The sequence below is a fragment of the Hippoglossus hippoglossus genome, chromosome 14, assembly GCF_009819705.1.
Source record: "Hippoglossus hippoglossus isolate fHipHip1 chromosome 14, fHipHip1.pri, whole genome shotgun sequence".
NCBI lineage: Eukaryota > Metazoa > Chordata > Actinopteri > Pleuronectiformes > Pleuronectidae > Hippoglossus > Hippoglossus hippoglossus.
The window spans coordinates 17,270,320-17,287,358 of NC_047164.1; the positions used below are offsets into that span (position 1 = coordinate 17,270,320).

Genomic DNA, 17,039 nt, shown 5'->3' on the forward strand with positions numbered 1-17,039 from the left:
AGGACACGAGTGGTGTACTCCATGTACAAAACCATCATGAAAAACTTGGGCCATGCTTCAGAGAGGGAACTTTTTTTCAAGCTGATTTCTTTTGTCAAGCTTGAGAGAAAAGGGAGAATGTTTTTAAGGCTGATTCGTAAAAAACAGCAGTTTTTGGAGGAGATTTTGACAATAAAGTATAAAGTCATTATTTTAGGCTATATGTGTCATTTCAGAGGGGGACACCTGAGGATCAGTCTATCTCCTGCATTAACATGAAGAATGTGGAGCTTTTTGTTTAATTATACTTTAGGATAAGTTTTGCAAATAAAATAATACTTAATCACATCAGCACCAAATTATCACAAGTATCAGGACTTTGAAAGATTGTGTCTATTCTGAAGAAAGAACCACACAGACATGGAGGAAATTGCCTCTTTTGTGGAGGAGGTAATGTTAGAGGTCGGCTGTGGGGTTATCACTGGCTACATCCAGAACTCTAGTGAGCACGAGTTCTCCTTGCTGCTAATTCCCCAAGAAATATTAAATTTTCCTTGACAATGACTTTTATTATTTATTATCATTTACATTTGTTATTGTTGAGTTTGACTTTTATTATTTTCATCAATATAAAATTACGATTTTTCCATGAATTACAATAGGATTTTATTCCTATAATAATGTGACTTAGAATATATATTTTTTTCTTTAATATGGCATTCATACTCCAATATAGATATCAGATATAAATTACAATATGTGTTTAAAAAAAGATATATGTATACATATTTATCAACTTGACCACATAAGAGGATGTTAGAATGTAATGTCTAGTGTCAACACAACTGTTGCCATAGTATTTTTAAGTGGATGGAAAACAGATGGTCAAATTTAAGGAAGTGGATCTTCAGCCGTGTAACTGACCTCATGACTGCGGAGAGAAAGAAAGAGTCAGAGTCAGCAGATTTGTATTCAGCAGGGATTCAAACACACTCACAGGGTGTTGGAACTTAATCGTTTCCTCCACTGGAACACGGAGTTCTGGTTTTTTAATGTTGTCTAAGAAGCAGGGATCTGTTGATGTCTGCAACAAGGGCTCCATCTGTCTGCGGCCTGGAGAAATCCACCTCCCTTACTCCTCCCTAGGTCAGTGATCTCTCCAGTGATACCGCCACCTACTGGTCAAAGCTAAAACTGGCAGCTGACCCACATTATTCATAGACAGAACAATTAGTATTCACTTATTGTACAACAATTTGAAGGAGCAGTTTATCATACTTGATTGTCAGAGAACTTACCCCTGTGACAAAACTTGTATTTTACTAAACAGTCAATACTGACATGGTCCACAGATAATGTGCAGACATGGGACCGTGTGTAACAATAAACAGATGATAAAGTATTTATCACACACTCTACACAAACCCCTTATATCAGGAGGAAATGGTAAAAACTGCAGTGCTGTTACATTTCTTTCTTTCTCTTACTTAATTCTTTAATAATACAACACATCTGGGGGCTAAATAGTTAAAACAGAACAAACACAGTTTATTCTCTTTAAGTTTTTTATATGAGGATGATGTAATCCACTATTTGTTATTCCCAATTGTCTCTCGTGTCAAACTCCAAACTGGAATCACATTTAAAAAGCTGTGTCTGATGTCCATCTGCCCCTCGGTGGTCATGTTCATAAATGCAGCTTTGAACCCAAGAGACTTAGTTTTTACATTCAATATTTTAAATTTTACTAAATGTTTTAAACCTGCTTCAGCCCCACTGCAAACATTAACTTAATTTTAAACTTACAATATTATATAAACTGAACTATTAATGTGTTTTCCCTGCAAATGTACTAGGCTATTTTCGGTGGATTCCTTCATGCCAACTCTCTACTTACATTACATACAGTCATTATGCCATTTATTACAATTAACCTTTATGATCTGGCAGGATAAAATATAACTATATTTGGGAACTAAATGTTATCAGTTTTTCAGCTGTTTCAACGTGGAGCATAATCTTATGCTGTTGAGAATCTACTGTTCCTGCAGTGAACATGGTGGTTCCTCTCCTCGTATTATCCTTTAATGAACCATTAATCTGGTGTTTTTAGTTTCAAACAAGCTGAAGTCATGACTCATTTTAAATAAATGAAATAATCTCCAAATATGTAAGGAACAATAGCTAAATTATGAGTGTATGAGTGGAAACTCTTTGGTATAAGAAATTAAATGTATAAGTGGTGGAGGTGTAAATCCCCTTTATTAGACTGATGGGAAATTGTTGCTTATAATTATTATTTATTTATGTTGAATTAAGAACAATCTAGTTTATAATGAATTCTGTAAGAACTACGATTGATAAATAATTTAGTTTTTGACTTAATGACCATTAAAGGATGACAATGTGTTTCTCTTCCTTCTTCACTTTATTGTTAATTCAATGAGAGGATGCTTATGGTGGTTGAGTCTTACTGTGTGTGTGTGTGTGTGTGTGTGTGTGTGTGTGTGTGTGTGTGTGTGTGTGTGTGTGTGTGTGTGTGTGTGTGTGTGTGTGTGTGTGTGTGTGTGTGATTGTATTAGTGGTGGACCACAGGAAGAACAGACAAAGCTTGTGCTGGTGCTAATGTGCATCATCGCCTGTGGGCAGGGGAAAAAAAAAAACGTTAAAAGTAATAACTAAGTGAAAGAAACTGAAATCTAATATTTATACGCTTTCATACCAGCTATTAAAACGAGTAAATGCAAACCACACAGAGTTTTTTTCTTTTTCTTTACAGTGACAGTAAAACGGTTTTGCCAAGTTATTAAGGCATCACAGCACATTTTCTCTGATACAATATTGTGCAATCACCTTCAGGTGATGGAAGAATTTTGACACTCACAAAGTCAGCGTCGAGTTCCCCAGAGCTGCAGTGATGGAATATCAGTGCAATCCCCTGAACACAGCGGGAACCTGTTTCAATACAGGAACAGTTCATTTCATTCATTACTGATAACTACTGTCAAATGCCACTTTAAAAAAGATCTCCCCCTATAATAAACGGTGTGGAAATGCTATTAACATTTGTTCCTGTTGTCATTTACTGAGAGTTACTGATTTAAATAATGATAATGATTAATTTACCCAGGCCCCTGCTTGAAAAATGACATGCCCAAAATTAAAAGTGTATATCTCTGCAAATACAGGGTCTATATGAATAATCTTTGTATCTATATAAAGGTATGCATTGTGATATTTCTGCAGATGTTTTAGCATCATTATAAATGTTAGTGGGTCAGATTAAATTTGACTCAGGTCTGCCTTAAAATTTAAATTAAATTGTAGCATGAATAACTTGAAGCCCCTAGTGCAGGTGTAGCCCAAACCCTCTTGTAATCCATAGCACAGCATCTGAACATTAGCTGTGCCAAGTTGTATTCTAATAAAGTGAAGCAGAGCAAAGTTAGAGAGGTCTCAGTAGAGATATGTACAGGCGTAATCTCCAAATGGCCGTTTTGGCACAAACGGTGCCATTTGAGATTTCTCACTATAAAACTCGTTTATTTTCACTCATATGTCAATATTCATATTGATTCCATCAAAATACAACTGTTTGCCAAAGAAACTGGAGTAAAAAGCGTAGAGAATAGCAAAATGGCAGCTGAGCTCTCACGCAACAATTATTGTATCCGCAGAGGACATTATCTCGGCAATCGATGGGTGACCTTAAACAGTTGACCCCTCTAAAGAAGCATCAGAGCCTATAGAATTGAGGGACAGCCTCTAAATCCATGTCAGCAACACCGTTCGTCAACTAAAAGGAATCGATGTTCTTTAATCTGAGGCACACAGGTAAGTATGGTTCAGTAAATTGAATAGCTTAATGTGTGACATCGAAATAAGTAAATAAAAAATATATATCCACTTTTTTTAGAGTTAAAAAGCAGTTTCCAGTGACAGTGTTATAATTTGTCCTGATTGTTGCTTCCACAAAACTTCTCAAAGAGACTCCCCGACTCTTTGCTGCAGCAGAACATGAATTCAATGTGACAGAACTCCCAGCGGAGCAGTTTGACCGGACTTTAGCTTCACTCAGTGCTGTCATTACTGACAGGCCTCTTCACATGTACACATATACATGAGAGGTTCAAAATGGAAGATTGAATTCCCCATGCACTGCAGGCAATTTATATTTGATGGAGTTACTGCGTTAAGAGAATTTCTATTAGCTATGCATACTTTGTTTTAGGAGTACAATGTTAAAGGAATCATATTTGAATTATACAACAGGTGAAGCCCAATGCATTTGTTTTATTCAAATTCATTTTGCCCTTTTCATCAATTGCATGTTTTTATCTATTTGTCGATTTATTTTAACCCAGCATACAAAAGTTTTCTATTATTTATGATGTTTGTTTTATTTTCCAGTGATGGACAAAGTACTCAGATCTTATTTACTTAAGTGAAAATAGCAACAACATTTTATAAAATTGACTAAATTAATTTAAGTAGTACCAATACTGCAAGCATTCCTTTTGCACAGTCGTCTATTTCAGAATAATGTGTATTGTGTTATTGGAAAATAATAACAGTGATGCATTAATGTGTAGATTGATTGCTGCTGATTTTAATTACTTTATATATTGCTGGGTAACTCATTAATTTCCTCTGGAACCAGCTTATCTCAAAGTATTAAAATAACATAACTAATCTGTTGATTGTATTCTCTTTCACGAATATGAATCCTCAACATAACTGACTCAAATAAATGGGACGGTGCAATATATGACTGAGTAAAGGTGTAAATAGGATGGGATCCTCAAGTAAAATACAAACAGAGCAACATTGCGCGGTACTTGAGTCAATGTACTTGGTTACATCCATAGGTGTGTGAGTCTTGTCAGAGATACATAACAGTTGTGTCCCTTACGGTCTGATAATATTTCACACGAAAAACAAATCAACCTCAGACCATAAACCCAAAGGCAAGACAGCAGTCAGGATGGAGAAATAAATGGACAGTAACAGTGAATTAATAATAAATGAATGTTTATTATTCTACAGTCCAACATTAGAATCAATCAGAGAGAGCATACCTCCACCAGGGCCCTAACAGTCCTCTTATGAAAGAACATTTAAATTCACTAGTATCTGATTTTTATTTGGATCTGCACCAAAACAGTCATAAATATCTTGATTTTTTTCATCAAGATCCATGAATTATTCCCTTTGAAATGAACGACGATGTCGAGAAATATCAAATCTCGCAATGATAAAGTTACTCCTTGATCCGCCCCCTCATCTTGATACGCATCAAATTTTAATGGGTTCTTCCCTGACCACATCCTTCCACCAGGTTTCATGGTAATGCGTCCTGTCGTTTTTTCATAATCTTCTAACTAACAAACAAACAAACAAACAAACAAACAAACAGACAAACTGGAAACAAAAAAAAGGTGTTTGTTTGACAACTGATCAAATTCAGTCCATTTACATGTTAACCTCAACAACTGAACCACTGCCAGTAAAGAACAACCTAGATATGAAAGGAATTCTTCGTAATATCAGTGAGAGTCTTCAGATACCTGAATTAAGTAGGTTTTAAAATTCAGCATATAAAATTGGGGTTTTCCCGTGGAAATATAGTTCTGGTAAAATTATTTTCCCTTCATTTTCTTAAATTATTCTATTGTCCCATCAGACTGCAGTGTTGTATACATTCACAGCTGTCAATCCATTTTCCTGCTTTTTAACTTGCATGATAATTTACACACAGTCCCTACACCACTGATGCAAGTCACTTCCTCTCTCTCTTTCTCTCTCTCTCTCTCTCTCTCTCTCTCTCTCTCTCTTTCTCCACCCAGCTGTAGATCAGGATGCATGAATTCTGGGTAGGAGGATAGGGGCTGAAATAAGAGAGAGGGAGAGAGAAAGAGAGAGAGGGGGAAAGAGAGAGAGAGAGGAGGTAAAAAGGCAGGACATAGTAGGACAGAGTGTGTTGGAGAGCGGCACACAGTAGCACACTGCTGTGTTGTGGTTATGGAGAGAGCATGGGAGCAGCCGGGCCAAAACAAAAGAAGAGAAGGGGGGGATACAGTGAGGACACCGCTTTGGTTTTAATGCCTGATCAATGCGAGGCAGATTAGTTCAGAATCTGAGCATTAGAAAAAAAACAGGAGGGCTCATTTAGCAGCACTGCTTTGCAGGACGAGCTGCCTGCAGACTCCTCTGAGTTTGGACTGAATACCGACAAGGGATTTTTACAGTATGAACTGTCACTCCAAACCTCGAGGACCAGGGGGGACACGAAAACAGAGAGCGGAAAACTAGCTTCTGACATTTGGACTCGCGTAAACAAGACAGCTTGCAGCAGGATCCAATAAACACTCAGGTATGTCTGCTGAATAGAAACACAAACACAAACACACACACACAAGACATTGATTCTGCTGAAGACAAAAAAATGCTCCTTTTGAATTTTTCATAGTCCTGATCATTCCTGTGTGGTGTTGCGGGAACGAGTTTATTCATTTATCTAGCAGTGGGATTTAATGGTGAATTAACACAGCAGGACAGTTGTCACTTAGCGTTAGACAGTGACAACAGACATAGGTCACTTTCATGAGCTCATGATAATATACATGGTACATGAAACAAGAAAAAAATGTGTCCCTAGATGACTAAATGTTCTTTTTTTTGCAAGTTTGACATCCCCTTATGAAGGCTGTTGGGAGGGGGGGGGGGATGAGGAGAAGGAAGCCTTGTCAGAATGTGTTTGCTTTGCTGGACATTTCTGTCATAAATCAAAGCACACACACACACACACACACACACACACACACACATACACACACACATACACACACACACACACACACACACACACACACACACACACACACACACACACACACGGATAAACACACAAACACGCACTCACTTTCACACTGGATATTTTGCTGGACAGTAATGAAATGCCAGACATGCGCACATTATCGCACTGTTGTCAGATGCTGAGATGGTGTCACGTAAATCATTAAAATGACCTCCTGCACACACACACAAGGGGCACATGTGAAATCATGGGTGGTGCACGCACACACACACACACACACACACACACACACACACACACACACACTGACGCCCTCTGTGTTCCAGTTAAATGCCCACGAAGCCGTATGAACCCTCTACTGTAGCATCAGTGTATACATTATGGCCTCTTTCCAAGGCGAGCTGAAAGTGGAGGACAGCTGAGTGGAGGCTGGTGGCTACAGCATGACAGACATCACAATGAGACAGGAGAGAGAGAGAGAGTTCACCACAGGAGCCAAGTGTTGAATTTTACTCCACAAATAAATTATTCCGTGTGCTGTCAGACATCGAGACGAGATCTGTGAAGTTTGTTTGAAATGCTAATAACACATCTAACTTGTTCTCGCAGCCACAGCCTCCTCTTATCATCAGCACCAACACACCGCCAGTCCCATTTCTTACCCCGTCACATCAGAACTTTGAAAGTGAGAGTGTAATTTCCTCAGCCCGATCGAAATTCGTCAAACAATTTTTGACAACCCTAGTTATCTTTTTATTGTGTATTATTTGAAGCAGAGCCATGTCTCAATTGTAGGCCTGTGCATTGTTTCAATTTGTCCTGCTTACTCATGCATTCCCTTCACAGCACCGTCTCAAAATGCCTCTCACTGTAAACTTGTTCCTCTCTTACTTCTAGAGGGATGTAATGGTGTGGAAACTCTGTCGCTCCCTCAAATTATCCCACTTTTGAGTCAGTCCGACAAGGGATGGGGAGGCGAGCGGCTGACCTGACGACTCCGGTTCCAGTTTTAGGTGTCCCCGCTCTGGTTGGAGTGCGTGGTTTGAAGACAACGGGAGGAGACAGAACTGGAGGGGCCCTGCTGCAAGCGTGGGGACTTCATTCCAGCATTGGTGTTCAGACGTCCCCGGGGAAAAGCAGACCACCTACCCAGCACAGTGTATTGCTAACTGATACGCTCTCCACGGCATCAGATAGAATTACTCAAACATCCAACAGCTGTATTACCAGCGAAACGGAGTACAAGGAGATAATACTGCTAACAAAGAGTTACAAGGAGAAAAGGGCTATTTTAAAACAGAAATGTGGGGAATCCAAGACGAAAAAGGAAGTGACTTTCAAAGCACTTGGAGGTGAGGCCTCTAAGGATGTGGCCTGCAGTCAGAGGAACAGTTGTGGGACTTATTGCTACGCCAGGGCAATCAAGACGAACCCGCACTTTGCAGAGAATGCAACCAGTGTCAGGCCTAAACTCAAATCTGCCGCCCGCTACATCAATGGCAGCGTGGTGGATTCAGAGGCGATCGGTGGAATCAGCGCGGATAGCGATGACGCGGAGCCAGTGAACAGTGCCACCTCTCGTGGAAGGGACCAAAACAGAGTGCAAAGTCATAATGCAGAGCAGTCTGGGAGGATGGCACTGTTTTCTGCTGCCCAACATTTTGGGATGCCACGCAAAATATGCATCCTTTGCGGTGGGAGACAGACTGTAACCGCAGGGGCTGCCACTTTGGGGGAGAAAAGCCCTGCTGCTGACGATTGCCCATTAAAGTCAGCCCTCACCACGCTTTCAACTACCGCGCTTTTCCAGATGCCCCATACTGAGGGAGACACAGACCTCCAGGCAACCCAGCATCAAACCCCTGACAACAGTACAGACAGAGTCCATCCACAAATATTATATCTTAATGAAGAACTGAGGTATAGAAAAACACCACATCCGGCATGTCCGGTGCACTCTAGAGGCAATCTGGTCCCTTTGTCATGTGCACATGCTGCTGCTGATACAAAATCCCTTACCCTAACCCAACCCACAACCATCCTACAAGCTAAAACCATCACAAAAGCAACTGTAGAAATAAGAAAAGATGACGCAAGTTTAAAATCCTCTGCAAAACCTACACAGGACGGTAAAATCCCCCGACCGACGAGTCTCATGCTGACTCCACAGATGGCCACGGCCACCAGACCCAACGACCCGCATTCACACACTTATCCTAAGCTCGTCAAGATGCCGCAACACAACTTTATACAACGGAATGTGCCTCAAAGTGTGTGTGTATCTGTGCATGCTACACCTAAAAAGACTCTGTTGCCAGCTCCCCATTCATACACTACAGCCGTGGGACCTGGAAACACCTCCGACACTCACACGACAACCACGACCTTTAACACGGCACTGATGTCCTCAAAAATTGCACCTACTAAAGCTGAGGATGAAATTAAACTGCTGCAATCAACGCACACAACTCGAGTGAACGCGGCAACAAACACAACTGATAGCCCGCAAATGTCTCCAAAATGTCCGACCCTATCTAAAGCAAGCGAGGCAACAGACAATGTTGATAAAGGAGACGCAAGTGTACAACATAGGGCTGCAAGTCCGCCATCTACTTCACGCAATCCATCTCAGAAACAGCAAGAAAGTTTATCGTCAAAGGTTAACGTTAGCCCACCTGCACGTCCCCATTTGGCTCAAACACCCCAGAGCACTTTGTATCATAACCCTGCTTCAGATCAAACTAGACATACAACCATTAAGCGTGACGCTAAATCTGAGGCGAGACAATTTCACCCGATTCAACCTATGTCCTCAAATTCTGAGCCTGCAATTCATGAACCTACAGCGTCAGTTAACACTGCAGCAAGTGCAACTGGACCCCCACGTTCAAGACCCCGGTTTCCTTCAAGTCCCGGTTCCCCATCTACACATCACAAGACTGTATTTAAAAGTATTGCCCTCAAGAACTACTCAGGCAGCATGAAAAATGTACCGTCTACAGCCAGCTCCTCATCACCGACATTGACAGAAAGACAAAGAAACGTCTGTGTATCAAGCACAACTATGCTTCAGCCAGCAGACAGAAAACAAGAAGAACTTTATCGTAACGAAGCGTCACGCAAAAATAAACCCGGTCATGCAACTCCAGCCAATGAAAACTCTGGTTTCCGCTGCGTTTCCAATCAGGAACACAAGTCCAAAACAACTCTGCTTATATTATCTAGGCCACCGAATGTGTCAAAAAGCCATAACAGAGGCAGTGATGTGAGCGCCCACAATTCTGAATCAATAATGAATCCCGACGCTGAATCACAAACTGATAAGAACAAATTCGGTGGTAATCTAAGCAACGAATTTGTGTCGCATGAGTCAAAACGCCAGGAAAATTCAAATCTATCACAGGTCACTAAGCTTCAGAATCACATTTCCTTAATTAAGTCAAGCAGCATTTGTCTGCAGGGCTGCATAAACACAGAACAGCAAAGGGTTGCGCAAGGATACACAAAAACAGAGCATGAGGGACACTGTGCTCCTGTCCCACCAGTGAAAAGAGCCCAGGAGACAGATTCAAACACAGAACATTTTACCTTGGGTGTATCACCCAGGCATGCAAATATAAAGCTTAAATCCCATGCAGATAAACAGACACATTCCACTTCTGTCACAGCACAAACTAACTTCCATAGCTCATCAACGGCAAACACTAGAGGACAAGTTGACCCCAACCCCTCATCTCCTGTCCATCAAGACTCTCATACAGATACATCCTCTCTTCTGCAAGCTCATGCAGGTCTTCCCGTCACTGCACCAGCCCCATTGCAAATCGAGGAAGATCTTTGTGCACACACAGGCCCTGGTTGTAATTTCATTTTGCAGTCGTCAAAAATGCACTTGGTATCCCAGCCCCGGCCCCAGTCCCGCGAGGTAGAGGCAATCGCCAGAGCGGATTCGAACTCGAGCCCTGCTCCCCCCCGGCCCTGCCCGGTGGACTCCAGCCTGGCTCACTCCCACCCGGCTGATGCAGCCATGTTGCTGCCCAGCTCCCCACAGTGCTGCAAATCAGCAGCCCTACAGCAGAAGCTGGAGACGGTGGAGGCCAGCCTGGCAGCCAACAAGGACAGGATCACTACTCTGCTTAACATTATCCACGACCTCGAAACATGCCACACTCCCACCAGCGGGTAAGAGCAGGCGTTGGTGTGTGTCTTTGTGTGTGTGTGTGTGTGTGTGTGTGTGTGTGTGTGTGTGTGTGTGTGTCCGCAGGTTATGCTGTACATTGTGAGGACCAGTTTGACATTTAGACCTTAGCGAGGAGATTTTTTCCCCCCATATTAACACCCACATTAACTTGAAGTGACAAATCATGGAGGCAAATCTTATAGCCAAGCTGTGCACCTCAACTGTGCTGCATCTGGTGATTGAAAAGTAGTTGAAAATGAACCAAACTAAATTTGCAGGAGATGTAGTTGATGGTTTATTTTGTATTTCATTTAGATGCAGCAAATTGTCTGTGATTTTATTCACTTTCTAAAGACACTGAACTACCGTCCACACTGGTTCAACCAATGTGGGTAAACTTCATGAGACAAATCCATTACATAAACTATGATATAAGACAAAACAGATACTATTGAAAGGCCACCACACCGGGGAGACATTATAAAGTTTTTTTCGGTCCATAATTATGCTTTAAGTCAGGGTTCGTGGCGTGACGATGCAAATCTGTAACATTGCAAGTTTGCAAACAGGTTTTGTGGACGTGCACCTCAGTGTGACAGAAACCTACTTGGGCATTTCAGCAGGGCACGTCTCGGAGAGATTTATTTAGCTGTGTAACTCTTCTGGGACAAATAACAGGAATTAAAACGGCCTGCTGGCAATGTGCCTCCGTCAGTCATCCTCATCCGGAGTAATGCGCTAATAAGTTGTGACTGCCTCTGCGGTCATGTTTCAGAATAACCAACTCCTAATAAGCGACATAATGCTTGTTATACAGCTCATCACTGCCATCAGCGACAGTCTGAATGATTAGCAGACAGAGATGATGAGCGGGGAGAATATCAAACAGTGGATCTGGAGAGTGTTTTGGATGTTTATTACATTGCACACATCAGTTTACTTTTGTTCATTTCAGTCGGCGATGCTTCAAAACTGGAAAGGACCTGAAGAACTGCTCGACCTGCCAGAAAACTGCTTGTATAATCTACAGGTGAGATAACAGTGACATCCAGGGTCTTGTCTTTAAGCACTGCATTGAACTGTAAGTGATCAGAGGAGCTCCGGAATTCAACTCTTGCCCCAAAAACAAAACTATGGCTCCAGAATATAAATTCTATGAATACATCGTGTGTTATCACCTTGAGCTATTATATGGTGTTGATTATAGGGAGGCTCCGTTTGATAAAGTTGAAAATTAGTTTGGATTGAAAAACGTTCCCATGAGAGCTATTTTCTGAGAGGAGATTAATAAAATATTAGAAAGAAATTAATTTTTCAGGCTCAAACTTGATAGACATTTTATAATTGCTACTGGGTGGCTCTTCGCTTAACTCGGACAAAAAGAAATGTACCGTAAAATCAATTTGAATAAAGTCAGAAAAATCTGTTTAGACTTTTACTGTTTCTTCTCACTTGTTTCTTCATTACTTTTCCTATTAAACATGGTGACATGTGCAGCTGCGGAGTCAAGTCAGTGTGCTCAAGGACAAATTCAACATTTGAGTTACAGTTTCAGAAAAACACAACAAGGTTAGGCCAACTTGCAATTCCAGTTGGCAAGCAGTTTCTCACCGTCCTGCTCACTTCACTTCACAGAAAATGAATGACTTACAGTTTGGGCAGCTCACCAAATGAAAAGCTGTGCGCTGCTCATTTGTTTCTTGCTCAGAATACATAGGGAGATTACATTTTGCTCTCTGAGCACGCCATAAATCTTTTGGAACAGCTGTCAAATTGAAGCACTTAACTGCATGTGACTCAATCCTTTCACACGACAGATTTATGGAGATTACGGAGGACTTTTCGAAAATTCAGGAAAGCAAAAAGGAATAGTTCCTGCCTACGCAGCCTGTATAATGGATTCAGCGTATGTTTGCTTACATGGCGGTTTTGATTTCATGTCAAATATTTTAGCGGTTGGAGCGAGCTGAAAGAGCTCAGTAGTATCTTCAAATGAAAGATTAAGCATTTCGATATTTGCACATCCTGAAGCAATTTTAAAGAAGACGTCACTTAAAATCCACCTTTTGAGAATACAAATAAAAGAAGAATGGATGATATAGACACGTTTTCCGATGGTGGTCTGAGAAAAAACTTTAGGTTTTCAAATTAGTTGAAGATGTAGTGTGTTAAAGCGTAGCATGTAAGAGTCCTCTTATGCTGCCTTTGGTCTAGGTTTGCACCAATTAGATGAAGTGTTGCATCAGTTGGAGGCGACAGACATATAAAAAATCTCAACAATACTCTGTAAAGAAAGGAGGCTAAAGGAGGCCAGGAAATCTAAAAGTCTTCTCATCATCTTTTTTTCTTTTTTGGAGGGGGAGGCTCATGCTCCACAAAGGAAATCCTAAAATGGTGTTTATCTTGAAATACTCAGAACATTCCCCCCTTGATCCACTTACTTTCAAAACCGCTTTTGCATGACAAAAAGATGTTACGTAAGTCGATTTGCTGACTGGTGTGTGTGTGTGGGTTGGCATCTGATCCCTAAAGGCCAAGTGGATGATAAGAGCTCCCCCCCCCCCCCGGGAATAAAAGATGTGTATGTACCTTCAGAGAAAAAGGATACCCTGCTGGGGGAATGTCTTCCTGCCCAAACCAATCAACCGCTTGGAAATCTGACTAGCACAGAGCTTCCCACAGTTTGAGTGGTACCGCACAAAGCAAAGGGAAGTGTAGCGACACAGTTTACAGTGATGTGTGGGATATATCAAAACAGCCCTCTGCTGTTAAGAGAAATGAGCTGGTGAAATGCAGACCTCACACAAGGAAGAACTCATTTGCATTCTTTGGCAAGAGCTGAATTTAGCTGTTTTCAGACATGAACTCTGCGGAATGTTCGCATAACGGGGTCTGACCCAACTCTGGAGTTTGCCTTTCACGTGTCGAGAAGGAGGTTCTCTGGTTCACAACAACACAGAGATCTCAGCCTTTAGATGATGGGTTGCAAAGCATGTAGGAGGGATGTATAAATACCGCTGATCACGTGTTTTTGTTTACAGCATATTAATATCAGCGTCGGTGCATATCACCAAAAGGTCTCGAACCTCACGTTTGTGTCCGTCGTGTGTTAGAAATGTCATCAATGCTCGCCCTTCCTCGGAGCGAATCCTCCAGATAATCATCTGCTGTATTCTCACATGGTCTCAGACATAATCCAGAGGTATTTCCAAGGGGGTTGGCAGGAGAAACTCCGGAAAACGTCCGCAGCAACTGATTTTGACATTTGCGTTCTCACCTACAGCTCCTTCAGATTTGAGGAGATTATCTGGAGTCTAGTTCATGTCTGAAAGCAGCTTTTGATAACTGTTTCTATTTCTTACGTTATTTGGGTGGTTTTAGTAATTTTGAGTTGCATGTCTGTTGTGTCCAGTGTGGAGTACGACTTCAGGCAGCAGGAGAGACGCTTCGCGGAGGTTCTGAATCGCTCGGCGGCGGGAAATAACGCTTTCTCCATGCATCTGTCCCCGCATTTGAACTTCGGCCTGCTCAGAAAAGTCATCATTAAGAGCTTAACAAAATCAAGAGTGAAAAGCAAAAAGCTGTGCAAGACTCTCTTCAAATGGCTGCCCAGGAAAATCCAGCAGGTGTAGATCTCTTCACAACAGCCTGGTGCTGTTTGACAGCCATTAGCCTGTGTTCCCAAGTGACCAGCAGAAGCCTCTGCAGTGGACTTTCGTGATTCGCCTCCTCCTCACAGAATGGGATTACTCTGAATTAGGTTCTTGCCCGGTGGAGTTCCACTCCCCTGCACACTGTCAATGCTTATAAGCAGGATTTTGTACTCAAACGTGCCCCTTCTCTTTGTGACCTTCACCATCACCCCAAAGGATTTCTATACATCACTTTTGGAAAATTTAAGGTTCATTTGTCCTCAACTTGCCTGCTGGAAAATTAATCACTCACCACGGCCTCAGATTTAATTTAAATTTCCGAATGAGAACCTGTTCTCTTAAGACTGTTATGATTGATGCACTACGAGCTTCCCCAAGAAGACATTTCTCCTTCATCTGTCCCCTAACCTGCTTCTCCTCAGAATAAATGTGCGAGATGAATCAAGTTTTTGAGATGATTTATTAAATGCATCTGAATTTACTGACAGTTGATTTGTCTGTAAATCTGTTTGTCTATCCAGAACTTTGTTTAAACTGTGAATGTTAAACAGAGCTTTATCCGTTTATGAATGAAATAAACACAATTTTCAGCTAAGAAAAAAGGGCTTTTGTGCATGTTTCATGGCTGCAAACTGGTCATCAGGGTGCAGGAAGTAGAGAAACGCTCATTATGCTTTGGCCAATTGTGTCGATGGTCTCCAAATCCCCGAACAATATCAACTTCACAAAGGGTTTCTAAGTAAAACAATGATGTGACGAATGGCTGCAATGAAGCATGAGTCGCAATCACAGCGTTTATGTGAACGTGGACACACACACACACACACACACACACACACACACACACACACACACACACACACACACACACACACACACACACACACACACACACACACACACACACACACACACACACACACACACACACACACACGGACATACAAAGCAAACCGGAGCATCCACAAACCTTGGACGGTTTCACTGAAGCTTTCATAAATTATCAATGTTAAGGGAGATGCAGAAAAACTTAGGATAAAAGCTCACGGTTTGAGTAATGACTGTATGAACAGTCAAGCATAAGTAACGGTAAGTCAAGCACAGACTGTGACATTACGCTTTGAGCAGACTTTAACTCAGAAAAGCTTTAATTAAAAACACCTCTAAGAAGAAATAATACCGAGTGAAAATGAAATTCTTTTAACAATGGCACTAGAGGGAAATAACTTTAACAGCCTTCTAGCCTCATGGGGGGAACACAGCTCTGCCACTAAGATGCATTTAACAACTGTCGACTGGAAGTTATAACGCACGCACAGTTGCAATGTTCAGCTAATGACCAAAATTCTAATTATTTCAGCTGCCCAACTGCAACCTATAAAGATATGTCACAAATACAAAAGGTAAAGCATCGTGAAATATTCATTTTCGATTGTTCAAACACTAAAACCAGAAGAATACCAACAAACGTTGTTTTCATACTGTCTTTAAATGTATAACGATCACAAAATAAGTTCATGTCACGTTTAAACATCAAGTGTGTTTACTGTTGTATATGAGACCAAAGAGTCACATAAGGTTTTTTTGTAACACGAGAGAGTGTGAGGCAAATGTGATCAATCGCTGATCCGAGCTGGGGACCACACGTTTTTTAAAGGCAGGGTTGGAAAGTTGTTGAGACACTTTTTTGCCCTGTCCTAATTCACCCCTTAGCCCGACCACTTGGCCCTACCACTTTGTTTTGCGCGTGGCCGTGAAGGGGTAGTGTCGTCCCATTGTGGTGTAGGGGTAGTGGCCATGTAGCCCTTCAAACACCCCTTCAACCGTAGTGTATTCAGGACCCCCCTAAAAACGGGGTAGACGGAAATTCCCAAATGCCCCCAAAAATTATGAAATCTTGCAAAATAAACAAAAAAAACAGTGTTTGTGGCCCTTGCAGGACTGTAATAAAGATGACCAATCATTTTAAGTGTAGCCTGCTGTAACCAACTGGCATATGATAATGCATTATAGATAATATAGGCACTAGATATTGAAAGCGGACAATAAATAACCAAAAACTAAAAGATGGTTGCACGGATTCTTTTTTCTTTTCTTTTACCGTCCAACAAGTCAAACAATGTTGAAATGTGAGATTACAATTATATATCAGTGAAGGACTTTTTCAACATTATTGCCGAATTAGTATGTATACATGTGTCATACAGTTGTTCTAATGGGCCTATAAGCAGTGTCAGTTAAACACAAACCATTTTCCTTAACTGAAGCTAGAAGTGACACGTCAACTGTGGGTCAAAACTACATCTATGTATGTGGAATGTTCTCCTGTCACAGAATTAACTCCAAAGAGACACTGCCACGATACTTACAAACAGGGACAAAGTTCAAACTTATAAATGGGAATAACAGA

General features: G+C 41.3%; 1 protein-coding gene across 1 annotated transcript; it reads left to right on the forward strand.

The window, feature by feature from the left end:
• Window positions 1-5,858: 5,858 nt before the first annotated feature.
• LOC117773920 (mucin-12) lies at window positions 5,859-15,222 on the forward strand. The gene is made up of 4 exons (XM_034605771.1): window positions 5,859-6,352; window positions 7,694-10,978; window positions 11,932-12,006; window positions 14,389-15,222. Exons 2-4 carry the CDS (start codon window positions 7,764-7,766, stop codon window positions 14,606-14,608), a joined length of 3,510 nt encoding a protein of 1,169 aa, XP_034461662.1. The 5' UTR covers window positions 5,859-6,352; window positions 7,694-7,763; the 3' UTR covers window positions 14,609-15,222.
• Window positions 15,223-17,039: the final 1,817 nt, after the last annotated feature.